The sequence below is a fragment of the Varroa jacobsoni genome, unplaced genomic scaffold (genome assembly GCF_002532875.2).
Source record: "Varroa jacobsoni isolate VJ856 unplaced genomic scaffold, vjacob_1.0 scaffold_692, whole genome shotgun sequence".
Classification (NCBI taxonomy): domain Eukaryota; kingdom Metazoa; phylum Arthropoda; class Arachnida; order Mesostigmata; family Varroidae; genus Varroa; species Varroa jacobsoni.
In genome coordinates, this window is record NW_019213594.1 from 10,473 (window position 1) to 32,923 (window position 22,451).

Below are 22,451 nucleotides of genomic sequence, written 5' to 3' on the forward strand. Positions count from 1 at the left end.
CCTATCTGTAAACGCTAAAACGTAATCACCAGAGTTATATTACTGTCATTCCTACTTATAGATAGTTTGCTCAGCAAACCGAAAGGGTCACTGATAACCTAGACACCTCTCTTTCTGACTCTTTTCTTTCTAGTCAGGTCAAAGACCCCGTTTGGCAAGAGGTCCGTCCTCCGTTAATGCCTTTGTTTAGCCTCGAGCAAGCCTAACAGGTAGATAAGTAATGAAGCCTTGTGGCGCTAAACTGAATTTCAGCATCGAAATTTTTTGTCATATAGCTTTGCCGAGATTTCATTATGTTCATGAATATGTGCTCCGCAATGTGTTGTACAAGGCCATGACCCGCTGTCGAAGCTGACATCGAAACTTGAAAACCTACCGTCAGGAACAATAAGAATGTGGCTGTGGCAAACCATAAAAAGCTGTCCTACCAAAATCCCTTTCTCACGGAATTGCAGTCAATTGACGTCCGTCGACTAACTGGCACCGATTACCTTGTCGATTTGTATCAAAAAGGGTCGAAAGTATATAGTAAACAACAGTACTATTAAAATATGCAGCTAAACCAAATACGCGAGCTCCCTGAACGGTGTTACTGTTAATCAGTTAGCTGAGTACGAAAAATGCGTAGCCCATCGCCAAAAATAAGCCATTTTCACACAACTCTATGCAAAAATTAGCTGAAAGAATGCATCTTTTCATTCATTTTTCCTTGTCTCCATCACTGAGGTGATGTTGGTAGATGGATATGAAGTAACTACCTCATCGCAGTTGCGTACATAAGGTAAATGCGGTTCCGTTTTTGGAAGACGCGGGAACGAATGTACGGGGAATTAATCGTCGAGTGGACCGCCTAGAAAAATCCCACGATGTTGGGCGGGATTTTACGCGTGAGTTACTAACAAAGTTATGCTAGCAGAAAGATACTAGCAGCGAAGATACATGCAAACATCTACGCGTTTTACACTATAACGTACACTGTTATCCCGTAGAGAATAAGCAAATTTCATATTCGACTTAATCAGCTACCCGCTCCATTATATCAAAACAGCCCGATTGGTTTATAGGAAATAATCAGAGCAGTGAGATGTTTATGTCGCATTTTAGTCCATGTCCCACGACTCTTTGCTGCAGTTGAAATTTGACAGCCTGGCTCATAGATCGAATAGTAAGTTGTAGCGTAGCTGTCGGTGTCCTGAACGTCATCGTCTCTCAGCGAGCTCCATTATAATTCAAATATCTTCGCCATGACACAGTGCTTCTGGTTAAAGCGGTTGTTTTTCAGATGATCGTAGCGCTAAGATGACATCCCCCTGGCGATCATTCGACGTACGCTCTCAAGATTGCATTGTGATACGTTTCACGTAGCTTAAAATTGTGACGCACTTAAAGGTGAGCTTGGTTTTCCCCCGCGCAGCAGGGCATACGTCAGCCACTGCCGTCCAATATGAGGCGTTCGTAAGGCAGCTCGGACAATCTAGTGAAAACTATTGCATTTTAGTTCGTATTAGGTTAAAAATGAGGTGTCCAAACTCAAAGCTTGTTCAGGTAGTAAACCATTTCATCACGAACGAAGGGAATAGTATTATGCCTAGCTACGGTACATAGCGTAAATAACTCGACGATCGACCCCAGAACATAGAATCCTCTAAAAATATATATAGAGTCGATAACACTCAAACGTATGCGGGATAGAACCATCGTGAAGAAGTCCACTCTGAAACTAGCACTCGATTGTTCCAGCAGGAACCTGAAAGCTACTGCCAGCTTGTTTCTACATGTGTTTACGCTTGTTACGCAGGAGGTTTATTGAAGATGCACTGAAGCATTAAGAGTTTTGATTTAGTCTAAAATACTTTTCTTATATCTTGATATAATAGTAATATCTTGGACAATTGGTGTACTTTCTAGCGCGTTCTATCTATGGTAAGATTCAGTTGTAGATGAACAATGAAGAATCATAGTTTATCGATCACATTTAACGAATACCGCTAGAAAAACAGCTTCAACAAGTATGTACAAAAACATATGACGCCAGTCCAGGTAGCGTCAAGTAGCGTGATTTGTGGAGCTGCTGAGTTCCGTGTGGCTTTCGACTGCTTATCGTCAACCGTGGGATCGTCCAGTGGCGAACACCTGAGAGATGATCAAAGCGTTAGGCTATCTTGATTATTTCATAACGTCATGCGCGCCAATATACGTAGAAGGCAGATTCGAATCCTTAGTTAGCCGAACGTAAGGATGTGCGCAAAGCAGGAGTGATTAGTAAGTTTGTCAAATTATAGACTGTGATTTATATGACTATATTAACTAATATAGTGACTATATGTCATAGGCTTGACATACGCAATGTCGGCAATCGATGGTGGAGACGATAAGTATCTCTGGCAAAACGTGGGCACTAACGTCGGGGCTCGGGCACGCCATGACGTAACCCATCGAACATGCTGACAGTTACAGTCTGATAACACGTCTAGATAAAGGGCGCCTGAAAAAAGTCATGCGGAACTTGTTAATTAGAGCTAGGTACTTTCTGTAATATAGTTTCATTAATGAAGTCAGTATTGGCAATCCGCTATGCATATAGGTATATATAAAGTACGAGTATAGCGCACTGAACTATGAATGAGGTTTGGCAATTTCGATGAATGTTTTGTTCGTTATTTATAAAGACTGATATTTTCCACAAATCTTCTTTTGCCTCGGGATTTAACATAGGCCGTAATGAAGATCAACTTGAATTAATTGCTAAGTTTATCGGTAAGAAATCGTCTTTTCGTTATATATATATATATAGCTCTGAACGGCGTTGGTTTTAGATAAAAACTGTATTGTAACTATAATTATCTCTTCAACACTTTGTGGCTTGCTTTTGCCGTTCAGACAACATATAAATCTTTGGATTGTTTGTAGACATGCGCTTCTTGTTCAGAATCCCTTGCCATTCAAGAAGTATAGGCCTGTAGGGGTCGCTGTAAGCCAGTGGCGCGGTAAAAGTGTGGCTTATGAACCGGGCGCAAATAAATTTTCTATTAACGGTCTAAAATTTTTCGGATTGCCAAGGCCACGCGATGTCCAAAACTGTAAAAAAAAAAAAAAAAAAAAAAAAAAAACAGCACCTTTTGTTTGTCTGTTACATTTGCCTTCTTTCTTTGTCAATTTTTCATCTCGGCTTGATCGAGTCGTTTACCGTTTCAATACTATGGACAATTTTTTGCTAAGTCAACCGGTTTTAAATCTCACGAAATCCTTTCATATCTACCTGTGAAGAACTGTTCGTAGAGTAGCAATTTTCTCTGTCCTTCAACACTGTTTGAAAGCGAACCTTCGACACCGATCTTTTGCGGAAACGACCTCACTACCTGCCGTGAGCGTCCAATGAATTCATGTAAGGTTTATCTTGGTCTAAACGCATCTTTTCTAATACCTGGACCGAACTTCAGGCAATAAGACTGTTATTGAGGTGACTGGGTCACATTCATTCGTAATCAACCGACATTTGTTTCGTGAGAATGTGCCTTATGGCTGCCGCGGGCTATTAGCTTCTATTCAGTCACTTCATACGAGCTATACTTTTTTTATCGTCGAAGTAATAATGAAGGCAACGTCAGATACATCGTTTTCATAGTACAGTATTGTACTAACGCAGCTAGAATACAAATAGCACAATGTAAATATTTCCATATGTGATGTTTTATAAGCAGTTTATTAATTTCCGTTCGGCCACTGTTGAGAATTCTACCAGGGGGAGATTATATCTCACTGATTAGCATCGCAAACCTGCTGCTGGCAAAAGCAGCTACGAGATTTCGTAGCAGCTTATCTCTTTAGTCTTCACTCACTATATACAACAAGCAATATCGAATAGTTACCAGACAGCTAAGGCGCAGTATATAAAAGATGGCGCCGAACAAATGTGACCAATAATAGCTAAGTTAGCTAAACCCTTGCAAGCACCTCTCAGCCAGGGGCATATTGCCATCATAGGCTCTACACGACCATACTTTCGAGTCGGGTTAATTGGTTGCTTTGGTTTGGGTTCGTGTTTCGTCCGTCCCAATCGATAGCTACAGGTCGAAACGATGTGTCTTGTAGAATACAATAGGTGTTTTTCTTACAGGCGCGATTAACGCTCTGGACCCATTCCGATGTGACTATCGAGGTAATGGACCGACGAAAACGAGAGTGGAAAAATTCGCGTCCATGGCTTTAGTTTTCCAATAATACGCGAGTCGCCTATATCCACACCATGGCTATCAGTATTCCTAGCTAGAAAACATTTTCATTGTGTGAAGACTAAGCTTTTTACGGCCTTAGTTGAATAGGTTGTTTTGAACAATGATCATTCGACTCTTCATAACGTGTGATCGACTAAAATACTGTTCGACAATTTAAATACTTTGATTAATTTCCTTGTTGTGTATTTTTACTTTGGACGGTTACTCGATTTCTTAAATCTTCACTATAACAAAATCACCAAAGATTACGCTATAATTTACTGTCTCTGTACAGGTCCAGGGTCCTTTTCTCCTGCTTCATCACTATTATAACCTAACCATTCTAGTGCTTTCTTGAACGATGCCTAGTTCTAGTGTTTCGAGTAGTTTTGTTCTGTTAGGAGCAATATTAAGGCAGCTGTGATTAGGCTCCATACCCAAACAGGCGGTCCGTTGATCCTTTCTGACCGGAGCATAGTCCGATGGTGGCGAGAGCGCAATTCTGGGACGAGAAAATTATGGATCTTCTTAAAGGAGTAGCATCTATGCATGTTTTATGTTGAAGTAGCCTTTCTTTTCGGCCTAGATTTTAGCTGGATATCAATACGACAATATGACAAGGAGAGTCACAGTGCATGTCCTAATAAATTCTATTAAAAAGACTCGATAAGCTAATATAGATAATATCATGAAGGCCAATATATTACGTATTAAGCAGTTTGAAGTGTGTAACGTTGAACTGAGGCATTATTAAAAAGTGCTCATAGCTCCAGTTATTATGTACGTCTTTGAAAGTGCATCGGCTGCGCTACCTTTAACCTGCCTACCTGAAGAATCGAACACATATTGGTAACTAATTGTTGGTTGGTACTAGTTGGACACATAATAGGACCTAGTTGGTACTGACCTAAGGTAGCCCGTGGAAAAATTTCCGTGATGTTTAACGCGTCATCTTTATTCTCAGCGAAAAATTGCTTAATCTGATTTCCACGTAGATCAAGGTTGATTCTCCTGGGCTGTTGAGCAAGCTTCCGGATGACGCCAATATTCAGCTCTCGTAGAGCTGTTTCAGTGATGCTGACGTGCAGCTCCTGAAAGTATTTCGACTAACTTTAAAGTTTACACTAAAGAGTTACCTTAAGAATTTTTAAATTCATATTCTTCGATCATCTTCGGACTCGTCGTCAATGACGGATGAGGATAAAACTGAATCCTGTCAAATGAGACGAACGACAGCTTTGCTGGAGAACGCGTAAAGATCTTTACGCTTATATCTAACAAACACCAACAGGGACTAAATCAACTTTGCTTGCAGCGGTTGAAATCGACGATGGTAAGTTCAGTATGCTCTAAGATATGAGTATTTTTTAAAGTCCAAGCGTTTGATGAACTGAAATAATAACACCTAAAGCGATTCAAGTATATATATGTAATCGTACATTTGACGAGAAGTCGGACCTTTACGTCAGCTTGGCTTGGTAAAAGATAAAATTATATAAATCAAATAATAAATTGTAAGAGATAAAATAGATTCTGAAGTAAACTGCTCGCATACAAGCCGAAAAGCAAAAATCTCTTGGTTCCGAAACGTATGTCACTAATAATAATCGTAGTCATGGTATCAATAATACGTAGCGAATATAGAATACTTTTTTATTAGACACGCGTGATCGAAAGTTACCTTTTTGTTTGTTAATTCAAGTCCTTCTAAGCCCTGTAGGGCGTCACTGGCCATCTGTTCCCAGAGCGGCCCTCGCAATTTGAGCACACGCAGTTTATGGCCGAATCCCCACTGTATCTGATAGGATAAGGCATTTACCTCGACGAAGACATGTAGCTCATGCAAACAGGGCATCTTCGATAATACCGCCTCGAGTCGAAATGCTCCCACGCCAGTGTACGTTGACGTGGCCAATTTTCTCAGTCGGCTAAGAAGACAAAATTTAAAGACTAATGCGTAACTTCCAATAATTTTAGAAAAAAAAAAAGTATATTACGTTATTTATCAAGATTTGAGTAGAGATTCATGCAGAAAGCTACCCGGGTGAAAATGAATTTAACAAAATCGTTAGCAATACAAGGTTCAGGAATTTCAAAAGGCCACATGCTTGTAACTACAAGTTAATAACAGTTCTGATCATTACAAGGAGAGTTTATTTATGGACTACATATGATTTTGCGCCACGTACATATTATTCGCTAGCGCGCGGATATCGAAGTCCTTTAGACTTGAAAGGCCGGTGATATCGAGTTCCTCAAGAAGCGGAAGATCAGCGAAGCTCTGTTCTTTTAAGGCCTGCACAGGATTGTAAGCTAAGTTCAGTGTCCTTAGTTCCGGAAGGCTTTTCCAGAGCTTTTGAGGAATTTCTGAGAATCGGTTAAGGGACAAGTCCAGCCTCTGAATTTTGCGCGCTGTCGTAAGAACTTCATCCCGGAGAATGTCCAGTTTATTGGCGGAGAGTGACAAAGTACGAAGCTCGGGTACACGAAGAGAAGGCATTGTCTTCAGTGAGCAGTTCCGCAAATCCAAGTGCTACGGTTAAGTTAATTAAACAACGAATATTAGAAACTAATCTGAGATACTATTTTTTATCTCTAACAAAAATATAGGTGAATTAATATGTGTTGAAAAATAAAATAGAATTGTAAAAGGAACAGTGAATGGACGCATATTAAGTTTGAGCTATGCTTTGCTCAATCACCAGACAAGGTTAGTGAGTCAAGGGATTCGTTCCTAGGTTTGTTATGATATTATGCTTCATAGTTACACTAAGGCCAAAAAGGTTCGATTATACCATTGCGGAGCGGTGTTTAATGCCTACAGTTCGACGAACTATAAAATGATAGTAAAAAAAAAAATGCTTCGAAAATAGAAAGTCATACCTTTTATATTTTACTACATACAATATTGTAATTGATTATTTTATTTTTGATACTCTGGGTAGGCATGTTCAGTCAGTTACAAACCTGTTACATTTAAAATATATCCTCATTTGTGCTGTCTGCAGTATCCTGCAATAGCTTCCTGACTAGTAGAAACGATAAATGGTAGTAACAAAAACATCACACATTTCCTAGAGAGTAGAATTAAGATTAACGGACATTATTGACATTTACCTTGTTTTTTATACTTTGAAATAGTCATTTAGAAGGCTGCTATTCGTCTTTCTAACGTCCTTCTGAATTAGTTCGTGTCTAATCGAGAGGGTGCACTGATGTTATACCTGTAGAAGTGGCAACAATTGTAGAGTTTCGGCCTCGAGATAGCTAAGCCAATTATTAGCTATATTGAGCGAAATCAGAAGACCAAGTCCTCGGAAAGCTCCCGGGGTTACACTTTTGATACCGCAATTCGAGATGTCGAGATGTAGCAGTTCCGTTAGGTAGCTGAATTCACCGGTGGTCAACGCGTGCATATCGCCATTGTACGAGAGTGATAGAGATGTCAAAGAAGCTGTTCAACCCCGATGTAGGGAGAGACGCGCATGTTGAAACAGATACAAAAAATAGATGACTTAACAATTCTAAATTTCAAATGGTCGCTGAACAAAACAAACGCTGTGTGGTTATATGGTGATGAGGTGCGCTTATACATCCCCCTTCGTTGCCGTTTACGCTTCGAAATACTTTCCAGCTGAGTAAGTCCTGCATTTCCAGATTTCTTTATTGAAATATTAGCATAATTTCCACGCGCACTCGTTCAACGTACGGGTGCGACGATTCTGCCCTGTACTGTTACATGTAGAAAGGTCGTTCGCCTTATCATTTTGATTTTTACTATATTGTTTGCCCAAATCGTCTGTGCACTGCTCGAAGAAAACTAGTTTGGAATCCCGTTTTACACCTAGGCCACCTCCCTGTAGCAATCGTAAATCTCTCGTAGTACTTGTAGTGAAAATAGCTCCAAACGGACCCATGTATCCGTAGAAAAAAAACAGAACAAAACTATGGATCTACGATTTTGTAGGCGTTAGTCGCTCCTAAATAACAAACGAAACAATCGCGTCTCAAATAGACCACTTTTCAATTACGAATCGAGCCTTTTACGAGGTGCGTATGGTTTTATGATATTCTGCTGTAGCTGAGGGTCGTTGCGAGATTACCAGCTACACAATTAAGCGCACCGTTGCGTAAATCGATGTTTGATATATCGATACGAGTATTTTCATATACTAATTTCAATGTTTGGAATCGGAATGAAGTTACTATTTCTCACTCTATTGTATATATCCTTTGTGGTATCCCAAATATTTAGCTGTGTACACCGCATTGCACAGATTTCTATCCTACTGCTGAAGCCCTTCGTTCCTCCTAAAGACTGACTTTATGCATCAGATTATATATTTTGATAACCGAAAGCACGTTCACAGGTCAAGGAAGTAACGGAGGCCAGCAGGTGCAGACCTGCCTGATAACTACTCAAGCTTTAAGCGTTAGGAAAAGATGTCTGCTTTTTAATACTACATTTGAAGTAGCTACCTTTTGTTTGAGCCTTGCAGTAGTTACTATTGCTCAAGAGAGACAACGTAAATTGAACAACAAACATCGGTGCTTGGCCCATTAACTGTTACAATACGAGGCGACCGCCGTGTTCGACATCAGTCAGAGCGTTCATCGAGCCGCTTCTGACCCGGCCGCTACGAAAGAAATTAACCGCTCCGTTCCAGATGATATTCTACAAGAAATAACTTGTATGGCAATTCTGCTTTCCTTATCAGTGCTCTAGCTAATAATCGTATAAAAAAAAAAACATCAGAAATGTTAAGTTCATTGAGACCAAGGTACTGTTAAAGACACGTCTATGTTTTGTGCAGACTCTGATACTTGCTAAATAGAGTTACTTACAATTTGTTTGTTTCGTTAACCATTTTGGCAGCGGTGGGTCATTGGTAGAAGGTCTTTCGGGGACTGATTTGAGGCCACTGTTTGTTTTGCATACAACGGCCTAATCTAATTGCAAGCCATTCCTAAAAGGCGACACACTTGTAAAAGCTAGCTCCAATATCCAAGCTGCTGCAACTATTAGATTGCAGTAAAAAAAAAAAAAAAAAAAAAGATGTTTTATGTTCTGTCAATGTATTGTATCCAATACCTAATCCCACCATTTTTTTTTTTTTATATAAACGAAGACAACTTCAAAATTGTAAACCATCGACTTCATATGAAACCCGACGTGAATACTATTTAAACATGGAATAGAGAAAATTAACGACGTACAGGGTGTAAATATTGTGACCAAGGTGCCGTTAGACAATTTTGCAGACTTTTACGACCTTCTATTGTACAGTGGCCTGGGTTCAGCGAACAGACTTTACATAAACCTAATAAGCTATTAAAACGCTACTCGAACAATCAGTTTCGTACTTACCGCTGATGGCACGAAACGCGGAACTTGTTAAGGCAGGCAGATAATTCATATCAAGCCTCAGCACCTCAATGCCTGTACCGTTAAAGGCATCTTGAGGAATGAAGTTAATAAAGTTGACGCTAAGATCCAAGAAACGTAAATTAGGCATACTGCTAAGTGCCGAAGGAGTTATTTGCTTAATTTGGTTGAACCGCAGATCTAGTTCCTGAAGGTGGAATAGACCGCTCATAGCTCTTCGTGGTAATACAGGGATTCGGTTGTAGCTAATATTAAGTTTAGAGATTTTCTTTAAATCAATGAACTTCTTCAGCTGCTGATCGTCCAACTCATTGTAACTTAGGTCCAGTTCGAGCAGGGTACTTTTAACTGTTAAAAACGCTTTAAAATCAATCGTCGAAATGCGATTATGCGATAACTTCATTATAGTGATGAAATTTTGGCATTCGTACTCGAGGTGATCATCTTGAGCGTTCAGTGCAGTAATATAATTGTAGGACAGATCCAAGGTTGAGGGTACCACGTTGAAGTCGCTCATCTGACAAAACCAGTTGAGATTCAGTTTTTTCAGTCTATTGTGGGACATGTCAAGCAGCTGCAGTGCGGGCAACCGGTTGAAAGCGCGCTTGGAGAGTGTTTCGATTCGGGAATGACTCATCAGAATCTCTTCCAGCGCTTCCAAATGATAAAACGCATTTGTATGTATCGTTGACACCGAAGAATAACGGAGATCAATGCTAAGAAGGTCTGGAAAGTTTTGCGCGAATCGAGATCTGAGCGTATCGCTTGGCAGCAGCTGATACGAGAATCGGCTTAGGCGTCTGGCCACAGGCAGAAGGTGATCAATCTGAATACCTGTGAAACTGTAATCTAAGTGAGTGATATTTCCACCTATAGGGATCTCATCTTTGAGTTTATAATTTAGCCGGAGGTCAAGTCGTTTCAATGAGAGAAATTGATTTGCGTTGAAATATCCTTCCAGCGCATTGTGCATCAGATTGAGCACTTCCAGTGATTTAAGGGGACGGATAACCTCTGCTGGGAGCTTCACAAGACGGTTATGAGCCAAGTTTAGTTCGAGCAGATTGGAGAGCTTACTGAAAACGTTCACTGGAACAGAAGAGATACTGTTGTCCGCGAGATTAAGAACCTGCAAATGACCGAAGGGCAATGATCCCTCGGCAACCATACGAATACGATTTTTCGAAACGTCAAGTATTTTAAGTGTGCTTGAGCAAGGCAGATTTGGTATCACTGTTAGTAGGTTCTGCGACAGATACAATTTGCTCAGCGAGCACAGTCTCGCGTCAAATGACGTCAGCGCATTGCGGGTCATGTTAAGAGATTTCACCCCGCTGACTTCTAGAGCTTCTACTGGCACCGTTTTGAAGCTGTTAAAGCTCAAATCAAGCTTTCGCGGCTTGTACTGATTGAATACGGCCTTATCTAGTTGTGTCAGTATATTTCCTCTAAGCGTAAGCGATACGTCGTCAAAATAATGAAAGAAATTTGGTTCTACTTTATGCAGGTGATTGCCATCCAGTTCTAGATTGTGAATCTTAACCCCGTTTCCAATGGGTTCCGATATGCTACGTATAAGGTTCTCCCCTAAATCCAAATCAATCAGCGATTTGAATGGCAGTGGTGGAGATGGAGGCAGTCTTGCGATGCGATTATCTCGTAGGTATAACCATTGAAGACTTCTTAGTCCATCCAGGGCATCGTAAGGAATACTCAGCAAGAGGTTCCCATTGAGGTGTAAGCTTACTAACGTCGATGGAAACGTGCCCTTCTCCAGAGTTGCGATTCCGTTGTTATTAAGTTCGAGCGTTTGTAAGCGTTTGAATTTCGAAAATGTTCCCGGTGGAATCTGGCTGATATAGTTAGCACTTAGGAAGAGCGTTACTAAGTTGAAGTATAACGGCCAACCAATATCCTCGCTATCGTCATCAAAATCCAACTTCGTGATGCGATTGTCACGAGCGGAGAACCATCTCAGATTCTGTAGCTTCACAAGTGACCTCGTAGGGAATTCGTATAGTGAATTGCCACTTAGGTCTAATGTAACCAGGGTTGATTCGATCGTCCCACAAAATGCACATACCCCGATTCGGCTCAAGTGTGAATCCCGAATGCTGAGGGCTGTGAGTTTACTGCGGTAGAAAAAGTCGTCAGATATTTCGGAAATGTTCGAGTGCGTGATCACCAGCGTAGTTGTCACAAAGTTATCCACAAGGTTATACGGAATCCTGGCAAAACGTACACCATCACATATTACATCCTTTGACAGGTCGTTGTTACACACACACAGGGGGTTTCCATGACACTGGCGCGCATTGGCTGTCGTCGGTAGCATTGACCACGCCATAGTGAACAGGAGCAACAGCCACATCTTTGATCGGTCGGTCGGTCGGTCAGGATCTGTCGATCACTTTCATGATCATGTTAAAGCAAACATCATGTACTCTTTTCCTATATGTCACTATCTCTTTGGCGAGATTGCCATTGCGATTGGTGCGCACCAACGAAGCTCAGTAGTCGCTGGAATCGTCGAACCCAGCCACTACTGCCGTTTAACCGGCGTCTACAATGCTGTTGTGCTATAGACCTCGCCAAGACTACAAGCATGAAAGAGAAGCAGTGAGATGTTGTAGACTTGAGCCTTCGAGTTCGAAAGCCTTGTGACGAATATGCTGGAATTACCACTGTGTGTGGCTGCGCGTCCTGCGGCTGGGCTTACAAGCTTAGGACGAGCCTTGACTAGAGCGCCCACGTGCCGTTCGGTTCAGGCACCACAAGAGAAAAGAATCTGCCATCTTACAGAGCAACGTACCATAGGCCACAGAGGAGAAAACTACGACCAAACCAACCTTCTCGACCACGACAAAAATCGAAGACAGTGCTGCTAGCGGAACTAACTGCTTTGACCGTTTTTCTACCTATAGTTTCTATGAAGAATACAGTGGACCACAGGTAAAGCTCACAATGAATGAAGCGAAGCGGTGGACATTATAGCAATAGTTTCGTTTACTGACCCACGGATGACGGTGACCGCCCGCTGATTAATACGTGTCGGTTCTTGTTATATTTTGCAGTCGGGCTGAAATTTCTCGTCACTCTACTACTACATCTGTGTTCTGACGATTCATACATAGCTCGGACTTATCGTTGCCGAAAGCAACACCCGTAGATGGTCTTAGTGATGATAAAAATCAACAAATAATGCAATCATTTTAGAGATGGATTGTTTTGAGCATTTATATGGCCGTTAGACCGCTTACTGTATATATATATATATATATGTATATATATATATATATATATGTATATATATATATATATATATCTCAACCATCTACTAGTCAGCTCGTTGTGTGTGATTAACCATACTGTTTATTAAAGCCTCAGACGTATTTACCATGTTACAAATCGTCATTTCGCTGTTATGTTCAACATGTCTCCATTGTGCAGGGTTTACGATGCACCTTAGCTATTATTGCGCTATATGGCAGGCAATGTAAAAGAACATAAAATATAGCTAACGGTAATTATTAATTTATTGTAAATATCGCTTTTAAGTTAAACTTTACTGTGTATCGTTGCAATACAACTGGTGGTGAATCGCGCTTAGGACCAGTTAATACCTAGCCCAGGCCAAAATAGCCTACATACAAGGCCCAAGGCCGATACGACGGACACTGTTGCGCCGCTCTCTTATTTATGACTAGTGCCAATGTCACTGGATTGCCTATCCGCAATTTATCCTACATATGTTCCTGTAACGCTGTGAGCACTGTTGGCCGATGCTAAGAGGTTTCAATTAAAAAAATCCGTCTGCGTTTGCTGGCAGTTGCTAGTCATTTAGATTACGCCTAAGCTGCCAATCATGAATTAGGACGCTTCTTTAAAGATTTATGCATATTAAATGTAGGTTATTATAAAAAAAAATATTCAGCACGGTTACCAAACTCACAAATACCCTATCGGCTTTCTGGCTACACAAAGCTAGAGAATCAATATCCCACCCTATTGTGTACCAATAGCGGGCTACTCGGAAGAATAGTCATAGTAGTCCATAGCGAAGCATGTTTGCCAGCTCTGGCCTGCTAATGTCGTCGTATTTTCGTATACTTTATAAATACGTTTCCGCTTATAAACTATGTTGTGTTATTCCTTAGCTGGTACTGCGACTCTTGTTTTTGCAGCTACGTAGACATCGGCGAGCCTTGGGTGGACGAGCAAAGCTTCCCACGTTGTTTCTAGCTTAGCACACTTAACTAAAATAGTAGGCCATACGAGTTTCCTGTATTCGGTGCCTTCTCTACACCTACGAAACCTCACTCATTGGAAATATCTATATCATTCATCCGATTTTCAATCAATTCAAATGGTGGGGCAAAAAAAGCTCACCATGGCAATTGTTCGTGCAGCGCTTACTGTCGTTAACGATTCCACTGACCACACGTACAGAGTCTACAGATTTACTCTCCCCTACGAAACAACGATAAATTGTTGAATGAAACGTAATAATGGAACATCGTTGGAAAGACAATTCGTTAAGATGACGACGGTGAGAGATGAAATCAGTCTGCTGCTGCTGGTGCCGATCGTTTGATCAGAGCCTTTCCTCCTGTGCTCATAGTTGTCTCATCTACAAAGAACATGGTCGCGCTCTGGTTGGAAAACAGGGTAGAATGGGTTTGCCGATGACCAATCTGATGATGATTCAAAATGAGGGTCGGCTTCCAAACGATGCACACCCACATCGTAGACAGAGCCGATCGTCACATATTGATCAGTTAAGTACAATGAATCGAAAAAGCACCACATGTTTTCTACACACAGTCCTTTATACTTTTGCGTAATGTTTCGCGTAGGTACCTACTCTGATATCCATCGATAAGCATTGCAATTATAAGGGTTTCGTTTCGTGTGGCGGTAAATTGGCATCGTGACGCAGTGATAACGTAACTTCTGACAATGTTTTAATTTGCTCATGTTGACGATTGCGTATTGTGAGGCTACCGCATATCAATATTAGCAAAAATATATGAGCTAAGTTGTTAGGACCTTTTCGATGTGTTCCATCATATCAGCCAACAACGCCATCCCTGTAACCAGCTTCTAGGAAATTGAGCATTGATATCTTAGGATAGCAGAGTCAAACTGCAGCAACCCCTGTTACGTATCAAGCAAAAATAACTGAATAAAAATAAAAAAAAAATTGGCATACAATCTGAATAGTCGTCTATTCGGTAGGTGGACTTCATGAAACGGGTCGTCCAGTGACCAACTTAAATCTCTTAAACGATCTGATTGAGACTTTGTTATCTGTAAAACGCGTTTTTTCAAAAAAATCGAGCAAAAGCAACAGTAGTCGATCTACGCGGTCAACAATCAGTTAGGCTGCTATAATGGCGAGCAAAACCATTATATCACCACAAGATATGGGCACGGCAAAGCACAGGGGACCATTACTACACAGTATCTACGATATTGGTAAAAGGCATGTGTTTTTTGAGAAGGATAAACAAGCCTTAGCTACGATGATGGTGATGGTGATGATGATGATCAGTTAAAAATGTACGTAGTTTTTACGAAAACATATGCCAATTAGCTGAAGATTGGTCTTCGAGAACGATCGTTAATAGATCTTTACAGAGAGAGATTTGCGGTAAATAAATATCTTTCTGCCGGAATTATATGCACTGGTCTGAAGAGGACGCTTTGGACCGCGCCGGATGTGTCGTAAACCCGGACTTGTTTCTTCATAAAAGGTCGTTATATGTCCAGGTCAACTACGCGATTGCTGGGTGTCTATAAGATGCAGTATTTTGGACAGGTACGATCCGCTTTGCTTATCGATGATGTACTAAGAATACTTCTCGTATGCTTATGAATGTGGTTGGTTTTTAAAGCAAATTTCTGATCTACAAATAAATGCTTTTAGTACTACAATGCCATTTGTAGGAGAAATAAACAACAGAGGTAATTGATTTTCTTTAAGCTAGAATAAGGAGTAGATCTGGATGGCTTTTTGATACCGACCCAGGTGAATCTAGATTCTCTGCTCTCTACAGTAGGAGCAAACAATGAAATAGATCCTGACCCTCTATTTCCGAGACCCCCGTTTTTCCTATGTTTACTGCCCTGTTAGTTGATTTTGGACCGTTTATATTGAGAGTTTAGCCGAGATGTACTGTTAGGTCGCCGATAGCGCCGAAGAGATTTAGCTACTCGAAGAACGGACTCGAGCCCTTTTGCCTGAAAGAGCTTTAAATATTTATTGAGATATAGGAGTATTTCTAGCAAAAAGCGTAAGCCTGCCTATGATTTAAGTTAGACACACTCATTCACACAAACATTGAATATTAACCCTAACTTGAGGCGGAATTTAGCATAGGTATCACATATATGTGTTACAATGTTTACATCTGAGTCAGGTCTTCTCGACAGCCAAGGCCTACAAGGTCTTTATTGTGGATAATAGCTACCCAAATGTTTCAGTCACGGTTGTGGCCAGTTGTCAACAACAGCGGCATTTTACTTCACAAACCTTGATTTTATTATTATTTGTAAAGTAAGCGTCTATGTTTAATATTTTAAACCAAGCACTACACGCACACATAACTAAGCACATAACATAAAACTCTGAAGCCAGAATAAAAGCCGAACGGCGTGGTTAAAAATTAGAAATTCTAACTCCTAAGCGGCGTCGCACGTGCCACAGTATACATATTAAACTAGTTGAACTATTTATGCTCTATTTCTATATGTACCGTTTTTTTTCCTTTGTTAATGTTTCGAAGTTAAAAACAGATTAAAACTTTTAATATGGTCCTGATGGCTACTTTTCATTTCTTTATCAATCAACTGGGGCTCGGGTCAACCTCATTAGTTTCTTTGCACAAAATTGATTTCTCGTACTTTTGCCAATTGAGAATAAAATGATACCGCTTACCAAAACGCTCAAAAAGTATGGCAGGTTCATTGCAATGAGAATACGAGATAAGCGTATTAAAATCTAGAAATTACAAGGACGTTCAAATAGGGGAAAGGAGACAATATATTGACTGAGTAACATGATTGAATAAACCTAATAGGTGAACATATGAGGTCGAAGCAACATACAGCTGTCGGGTGCTAACTTAACATTAGCAGGTGAATTACCCTGGGGGGTACATTACAACCCAATGGGGGAGCTGCAGGATTAGGAGTGTACATGGAGCACGACGGAATCCGTACAACGCACCAACAACGGAGAGCTAGAAAACTGTAGGAGAAAAGTTGCAAAGGCTGCGTCAACCCTAATTAGGCATTGAGACGGCTAAAGAACATCAGCGTCGATTGGTTAAATTAGGTATTCAGAACTTCTAGAACCGGAGAGCTACGACAGGATCGGGCGATGGGGCATCGACAAACTTGCAACACAATCACCACAGTTGTACACGTTAGCTTTCGCTACTGAATATGAGTTAAATAGGGCATATGAATTTGATTAATTAAATTTAATAAAGCTTTTAGATTAGCATAAATAAAGTATCCTATAAAATTACACCTTTTATATAGAACTTCTAAATGAGAACACCTACGATTAGTTCATTAATACATTTTATCTACTGAAATCGTACATCACGAAGTATCCATGACCGAGTAAGGCGACCAGTTGTTTATCTAATGAGAATTGCTACACAAACATTGCATTTAACAGTATTCATATAAAAAAAGTCATAACAAAAAAAAATCATTACTTCGTAGCTAATTCTCTGTTTCTAGGTACGAATTCGGTTGGTCCACCACGGCAGTCTCCATGGGTTCGGGTTTTTCATTGGAAAGAGCTCATCTGTAACACGTTGAAAAACACATGAAAGATATGATTTTTTTCAAATCAGTAATTTCCAATGCGATTTATAATGTGCGGGACAATAATTTAACAATAAGGCGATAACGTAGCCTTATTATTGCTCCTTACTAGACAATCGCTAAGCCTTTTTATGTAAATTTTAATCGTTTGCGTTCAGCTCTTCCACTGGTGCTCCACAATGGAGGTCTTAGAGATCGAACGAGAGTTCATCAATAATCATATATTACATATACGTTTATCTATATTCCCAAATCTAATTATCGCCTTAATATCCATCTTGTTACAGATAACTTACAGGGTTGAAGGTGTTCATGTTTGTTCGACCCTTTACCGTCGACGTCGTGCGTATCCAACTTGCTTATGTGTTGCTCGACCGATAACAACGACCTCTTACTCAAATCTGTCTGTTGCAGAACGTCTAATCGATTTAAATTTGAGTCAGTTTCATCTATAGATAAGATAAAAATAAAAATAAAAATAAAGTTATAATGAATATTACTACTAAAGTCTAAATACGTACAAAAGCAGTGCACAGTATGTCTCAAATATAGCCTGTCTACTTCCTATAGTGAGGAGCGAATCTATCTATAATCAGTTAAACCTATATAGAGAAAGTAGCGGATACACCTGTATAGAGAATTAGGTGGAACTATATGGAACAAGGCCATCGCGTCGAACTGGAAAAGTCTGAACACTGTGGTTTGCGTTTGGAGGTGTCCTAAAAAACAGTCTTCCACCAGCAGCTAATGATGTTTTTTCTTTCGCTTTTTTTTTGGCAGTCCAGAGCATCGTTTGTTGTTCCAGCTGACATTTCTCGTTCTGAAGCGATTAAATCAGAATTAACAAATCATCTTTTCACAAACAAACTTCTATTGCCTTCGACTTCTCAAGCAATTTCTCTCCGGTACGAAAATTATAAAGGACACAATTTCTCATATGCGTCCCTTCAGCACATTCTCAATGAAGACAACACGTTACATGTCCGACAATCAAAATCGAAGGGAAGTTTCAGTTGAATACGATTTACCGATCCGAAGAGACTTCTGTCGGCTGCAATGGAGTTTTTTTTTTCATTCAACAGAACATACACACTCTGTTCTTCAATGTTACATGTTTTTCACGAATTTGCATGGCCCGACACACGAAAACTACGATTGAAACACTCATGTCTGAGAGAATTCACTGTTATCTTTAGATCGTCAACACTGTACATTCTAGTAGTATTTATTGAATTTTAAGTGGCGTATTGGAAAAAAATCCTATTCATGGATTTCTACTTGGAGTAAGTTCAAAGTTTGATGTTGCCTGAACTGTAGCGTACAGATAGTTGATTAGTTGTACTTCAGTGCTGCACTCATGGATAGAAAAAGTTTAAGAAAACAACACTGCGGTATTTTAGGGCGAGGCCGCTTTTCGTCATGAGCTGCCATTAAAAGTACGCTACGATTCGCTATCACGCAACGTTTGACTACTATAGGCTAGCCTGTACAAACAACATAATGGTTAATTTGCTGCTGCCTATGGGGTCCCTGTGACGTCAAGAAAAGACATGCCTGTGCTGTAGAGATAATTGAGTAACAGCATCGAACAGCGGAGGCCGATTCGTTTGGATGGTCCTAACATCATATTCGTCTTATCGACTGATCGACTAAGATTGGCCACTACAAACACGACAGAAGGGGAGTTTTTCCCCGAAGGACTCCCAACGAAACCTGGTCAACGTCAGACCAGTTAAACTGAGCAGCAATGGAACAAATGCAGAAGCAGATCAACTCTATTCAGACAGTGTTCTAAATGTAGAAGGTAACATTATTAAAGGTAGCTAATTTCGAAAAGCTCCTACAAACATCAGTTTTTCGAAACATTTCCACATCTGCTTACACCCAGGTATGATGTAAGCCTACGTATGCCTGCTTCTTGTGTATATGTGAGCATTTAAGGTGGATTTCTTTGGTCAAAAAGTACTCGATCCCGAAGTAGAGAAAACATCGCTTTAGAATTTCATCGTTGATTGAATACAGAATGCACAGTCACAAGTAACTATATACATAGGGCCTGTTGTTAAAACGCTCTTTCGCCGGTGCATCAAACTCTGTCGAGTAGAATTAACGCACTCACCCTGGAGGCCATAAAGAGGAAAAGGCTCAATTTCGTTTGTTTCGCGAAAATCCACAACGCTGCGTGAATAGTCCTGCCCCTGACGCATCTGCAAATCGGGCGAACCTATCGGAAGGGCAAGCTTACATTCGCACTAAAATAAGTCATTAATATGTAGTTCTTCGGGATATCTAACAAAATGTTGGAAGCATGGTATTAACTGGCAAAGGTAGTAGCTATAAAACGCGACCAACTGGAGTAGATACACGGTCTGTGTTTTCAGCGACCTTATAAATCTGCACTAGGTACCAAGGCTCTACCATCGCCTTCGTTCACGAATTACATTATATCGTAAATGAGCCTAGTCAAGATATTATCCTTGTAGCTTTTCCAGCCCTGCTCGTTTGTGCTCCAAGCTAATTACTAGAATATTATCATTTTACAGTTAGGGGTAAATAACGCAAATCGTCATATACCACATGGCCGGTTATATAGACCCAACGTTCTTGTAAAGCCCTTTGCATAGACTCAGGCTTAGCAAATGTAACAAAGCCGAACCGTTTCGGAACCTGCGTCACAATACAGCGCTGGACACGAGCCCGGACGACCTAAATTAAGTTAAACCAATACACGTTAAAGGTAAGTAACTAGAGTTTTTCACGGACGGGTACAATCGCGAGTCGGGTATTAGTGTCAAGATTCAAGTTCAGCCATAGTAAACAGCACGTATTTGCACAATAATGCATTTGGAAGCGTTTCTAGCTAAAGAGAGTTCGGAAAAATTCTTAGTTAAATAAGTATTGATGTAGAACAGCTCCCAACTTACTCGTCCGAAGAGCTTCTCCATTGCACTAAATAATGTATCTTCGCTGCAATTCCGCGGAAGCCCGCCCACAAACATTTTACGGTTCGAATCGGACTTCTGCAATGGAAGACAAGAAGCAGCAGGTAAACATAGAAGTGCAGCATTCTGTTTAACTATATGCAGATTTTTCTTTACTGGATAGTGTAAAGGATCTGCTTTCAGATTCACATAACAGGGATAACTTTATGAAATATTGTACTCGATCGAGCTCGAGCTGTTTCGATAATTGTAGTTAGTAAGGTCAAGTTTTTAATCGCAAGATAAACCATAGCAGACCAATATATTGCATGTATTTTTTCTAAATAGCTTAAGCTTTTTTGTATCTATAAACGTATAAACATGGTAGGTAGTAATCAGTTTGTTTGTGCTTGTAAAGATGATCAAATGCCGCGATAACACAAATAACGTCTGTCTGGGGGGAGGTGTTGAATTCATTCGTTTGAAGTTCTCAGGACGTGCTAGTGTCTAGGGAGACAAATGTTAGAATGCCCAACGGCAGAATTATAGGCCCGAACTTGAACTACCAAAACGGGCACTAAATTAAGGAAATCGATCCTGAATAGAGTACAGTCAAGGTAAGTATATTCCGAAGGTTTTTCCGCTTCACATCTCGAGGAACCTTGATGTAGCAATCACGTGGTCGGTCCCTTCTACAGCGTAATGTGAGATCGACGAATTCGTTGAACTTATGCAATAATCTCATGTTTGCTGCTCAGATTTGTGGCCATCTTGCAGCGATCCTATTTTATCTAACAGCTAGCTTGAAACACTCATATGCTTTGCTTCACATAAGTGCACCACATGATCGTAGTGAGAATGCATCTTACCTCAGAAGTTCACGGTTCAGTTCAGCCTGAAATCTGTGTTCAAATGTGTAACTGTATGTAACTTGTACAGCGAAGACTCTAGATGAATATTTCTTTAGGGCGAAGTATGTCGACAACAAAAATGACGATGTTTTCAAATTTCACCTGTATTATAAACGGAAATAATGGTACTTACCTGTTTGGTATTGAACTGATTTGCGCGCATTTTGCCAGTCTCGATCTTGACTCGAGGACGAATCGAGATAAACTAGCATAATCACGCTAATAACTACAAACTATGTAGTGAACGATGCGCTACAACTTATCGTCTGCTAATTCATCTTTTAAAAGAAACATTTAAAACGACGACGACGAACCGTCGACCACAGTGGTCTTCGTGCTGGCGTAGCAGACTACGCGTTCTTGCTAATTCTGGGTCCGAATCTGGGCGTCGATTAACTTCGTTTCCCACTGAGATCCAGCCACGTGTCGGGATGTTTAATGGCGGTACCGGACGTAAAACTCGAAATATCGCATTGTGATCTAAAAATCAGTCAGGAGTAGGCGTTTAGTCTGGGCATTTTATCGAAGTGCACCAAGACATATGACGTATATTGGCTTATATTGTTTGCGGTCGTAGGGTTCCGGTCGTAATTACGTTCTCTTCTATGTTCGTCCAAAACAGATTTAAGCAGGGTAGAAGAAACGACCATCTCCGTAAGCGACGCTGCCTGGCTGCCATAATAACTTACATAGATATATAAACAGTATATTGATTATCAGTTACGAATAGTTCGACTTTTACTAATCCGCGTCGTTTGCGTTCGGCGAAAATCAAACATTAGCCTATATCGATGTTGCGGCCGCAGTAAATGCTGAATCCAATTACAGCTTAGTATTGCTCCATACGGCAGGCCACTCTAGGTATGAAAAAGCGTGTTTACGCTAGGATTCGACCTAATACCACCATAGGTTCGTAGCTTCGGTGGCCGAACGGGTTACCGCTGCACGAGCAAAGGGAACAGTTAACAAGCTTGGTTTATTCTATAATCATGATATGCTTACTGCTATTTTGGTGATAGCCGAAGCACTGACGAGGTTAGTATCATAAGGCAGTTTTGCGTATGTCATATACTTGGATCTGGACACTTGCGCACGACGTTTCTACTCTCGCAAAAAAGTATCTCCGTAGTGAGAAGAAAGGAAGTGATAGATGCGCTCATGCTAAATGCTTTGAGAA

General features: G+C 40.5%; 2 protein-coding genes across 3 annotated transcripts; both read right to left on the reverse strand.

Moving 5' to 3' along the window:
- Nucleotides 1-692: 692 nt before the first annotated feature.
- Nucleotides 693-12,546, reverse strand: LOC111262679 (uncharacterized). Of its 2 annotated transcripts, none has more exons than XM_022837098.2 (7): nucleotides 9,583-12,546; nucleotides 7,439-7,668; nucleotides 6,404-6,747; nucleotides 5,896-6,142; nucleotides 5,122-5,305; nucleotides 2,344-2,485; nucleotides 693-2,133 (listed from the first exon to the last, which is right to left on the reverse strand). In XM_022837098.2, the coding sequence occupies exons 1-7, from the start codon at nucleotides 11,969-11,971 to the stop codon at nucleotides 1,989-1,991; spliced, it is 3,681 nt and encodes a 1,226-aa protein (XP_022692833.1). In that variant the 5' UTR covers nucleotides 11,972-12,546; the 3' UTR covers nucleotides 693-1,988. The 2 variants fall into 2 exon arrangements, with proteins under 2 accessions (XP_022692833.1, XP_022692834.1); XM_022837099.2 differs by lacking the exon at nucleotides 693-2,133 and adding an exon at nucleotides 4,652-4,716 and having other exon boundaries at nucleotides 2,376-2,485.
- Nucleotides 12,547-17,157: 4,611 nt separating this feature from the next.
- LOC111262680 (uncharacterized) lies at nucleotides 17,158-21,912 on the reverse strand. Its single transcript, XM_022837101.2, has 6 exons — nucleotides 21,408-21,912; nucleotides 20,367-20,462; nucleotides 20,017-20,148; nucleotides 19,562-19,694; nucleotides 17,739-17,891; nucleotides 17,158-17,422 (listed from the first exon to the last, which is right to left on the reverse strand). Exons 1-6 carry the CDS (start codon nucleotides 21,435-21,437, stop codon nucleotides 17,352-17,354), a joined length of 615 nt encoding a protein of 204 aa, XP_022692836.1. The 5' UTR covers nucleotides 21,438-21,912; the 3' UTR covers nucleotides 17,158-17,351.
- Between the last annotated feature and the right edge of the window lie 539 nt (nucleotides 21,913-22,451).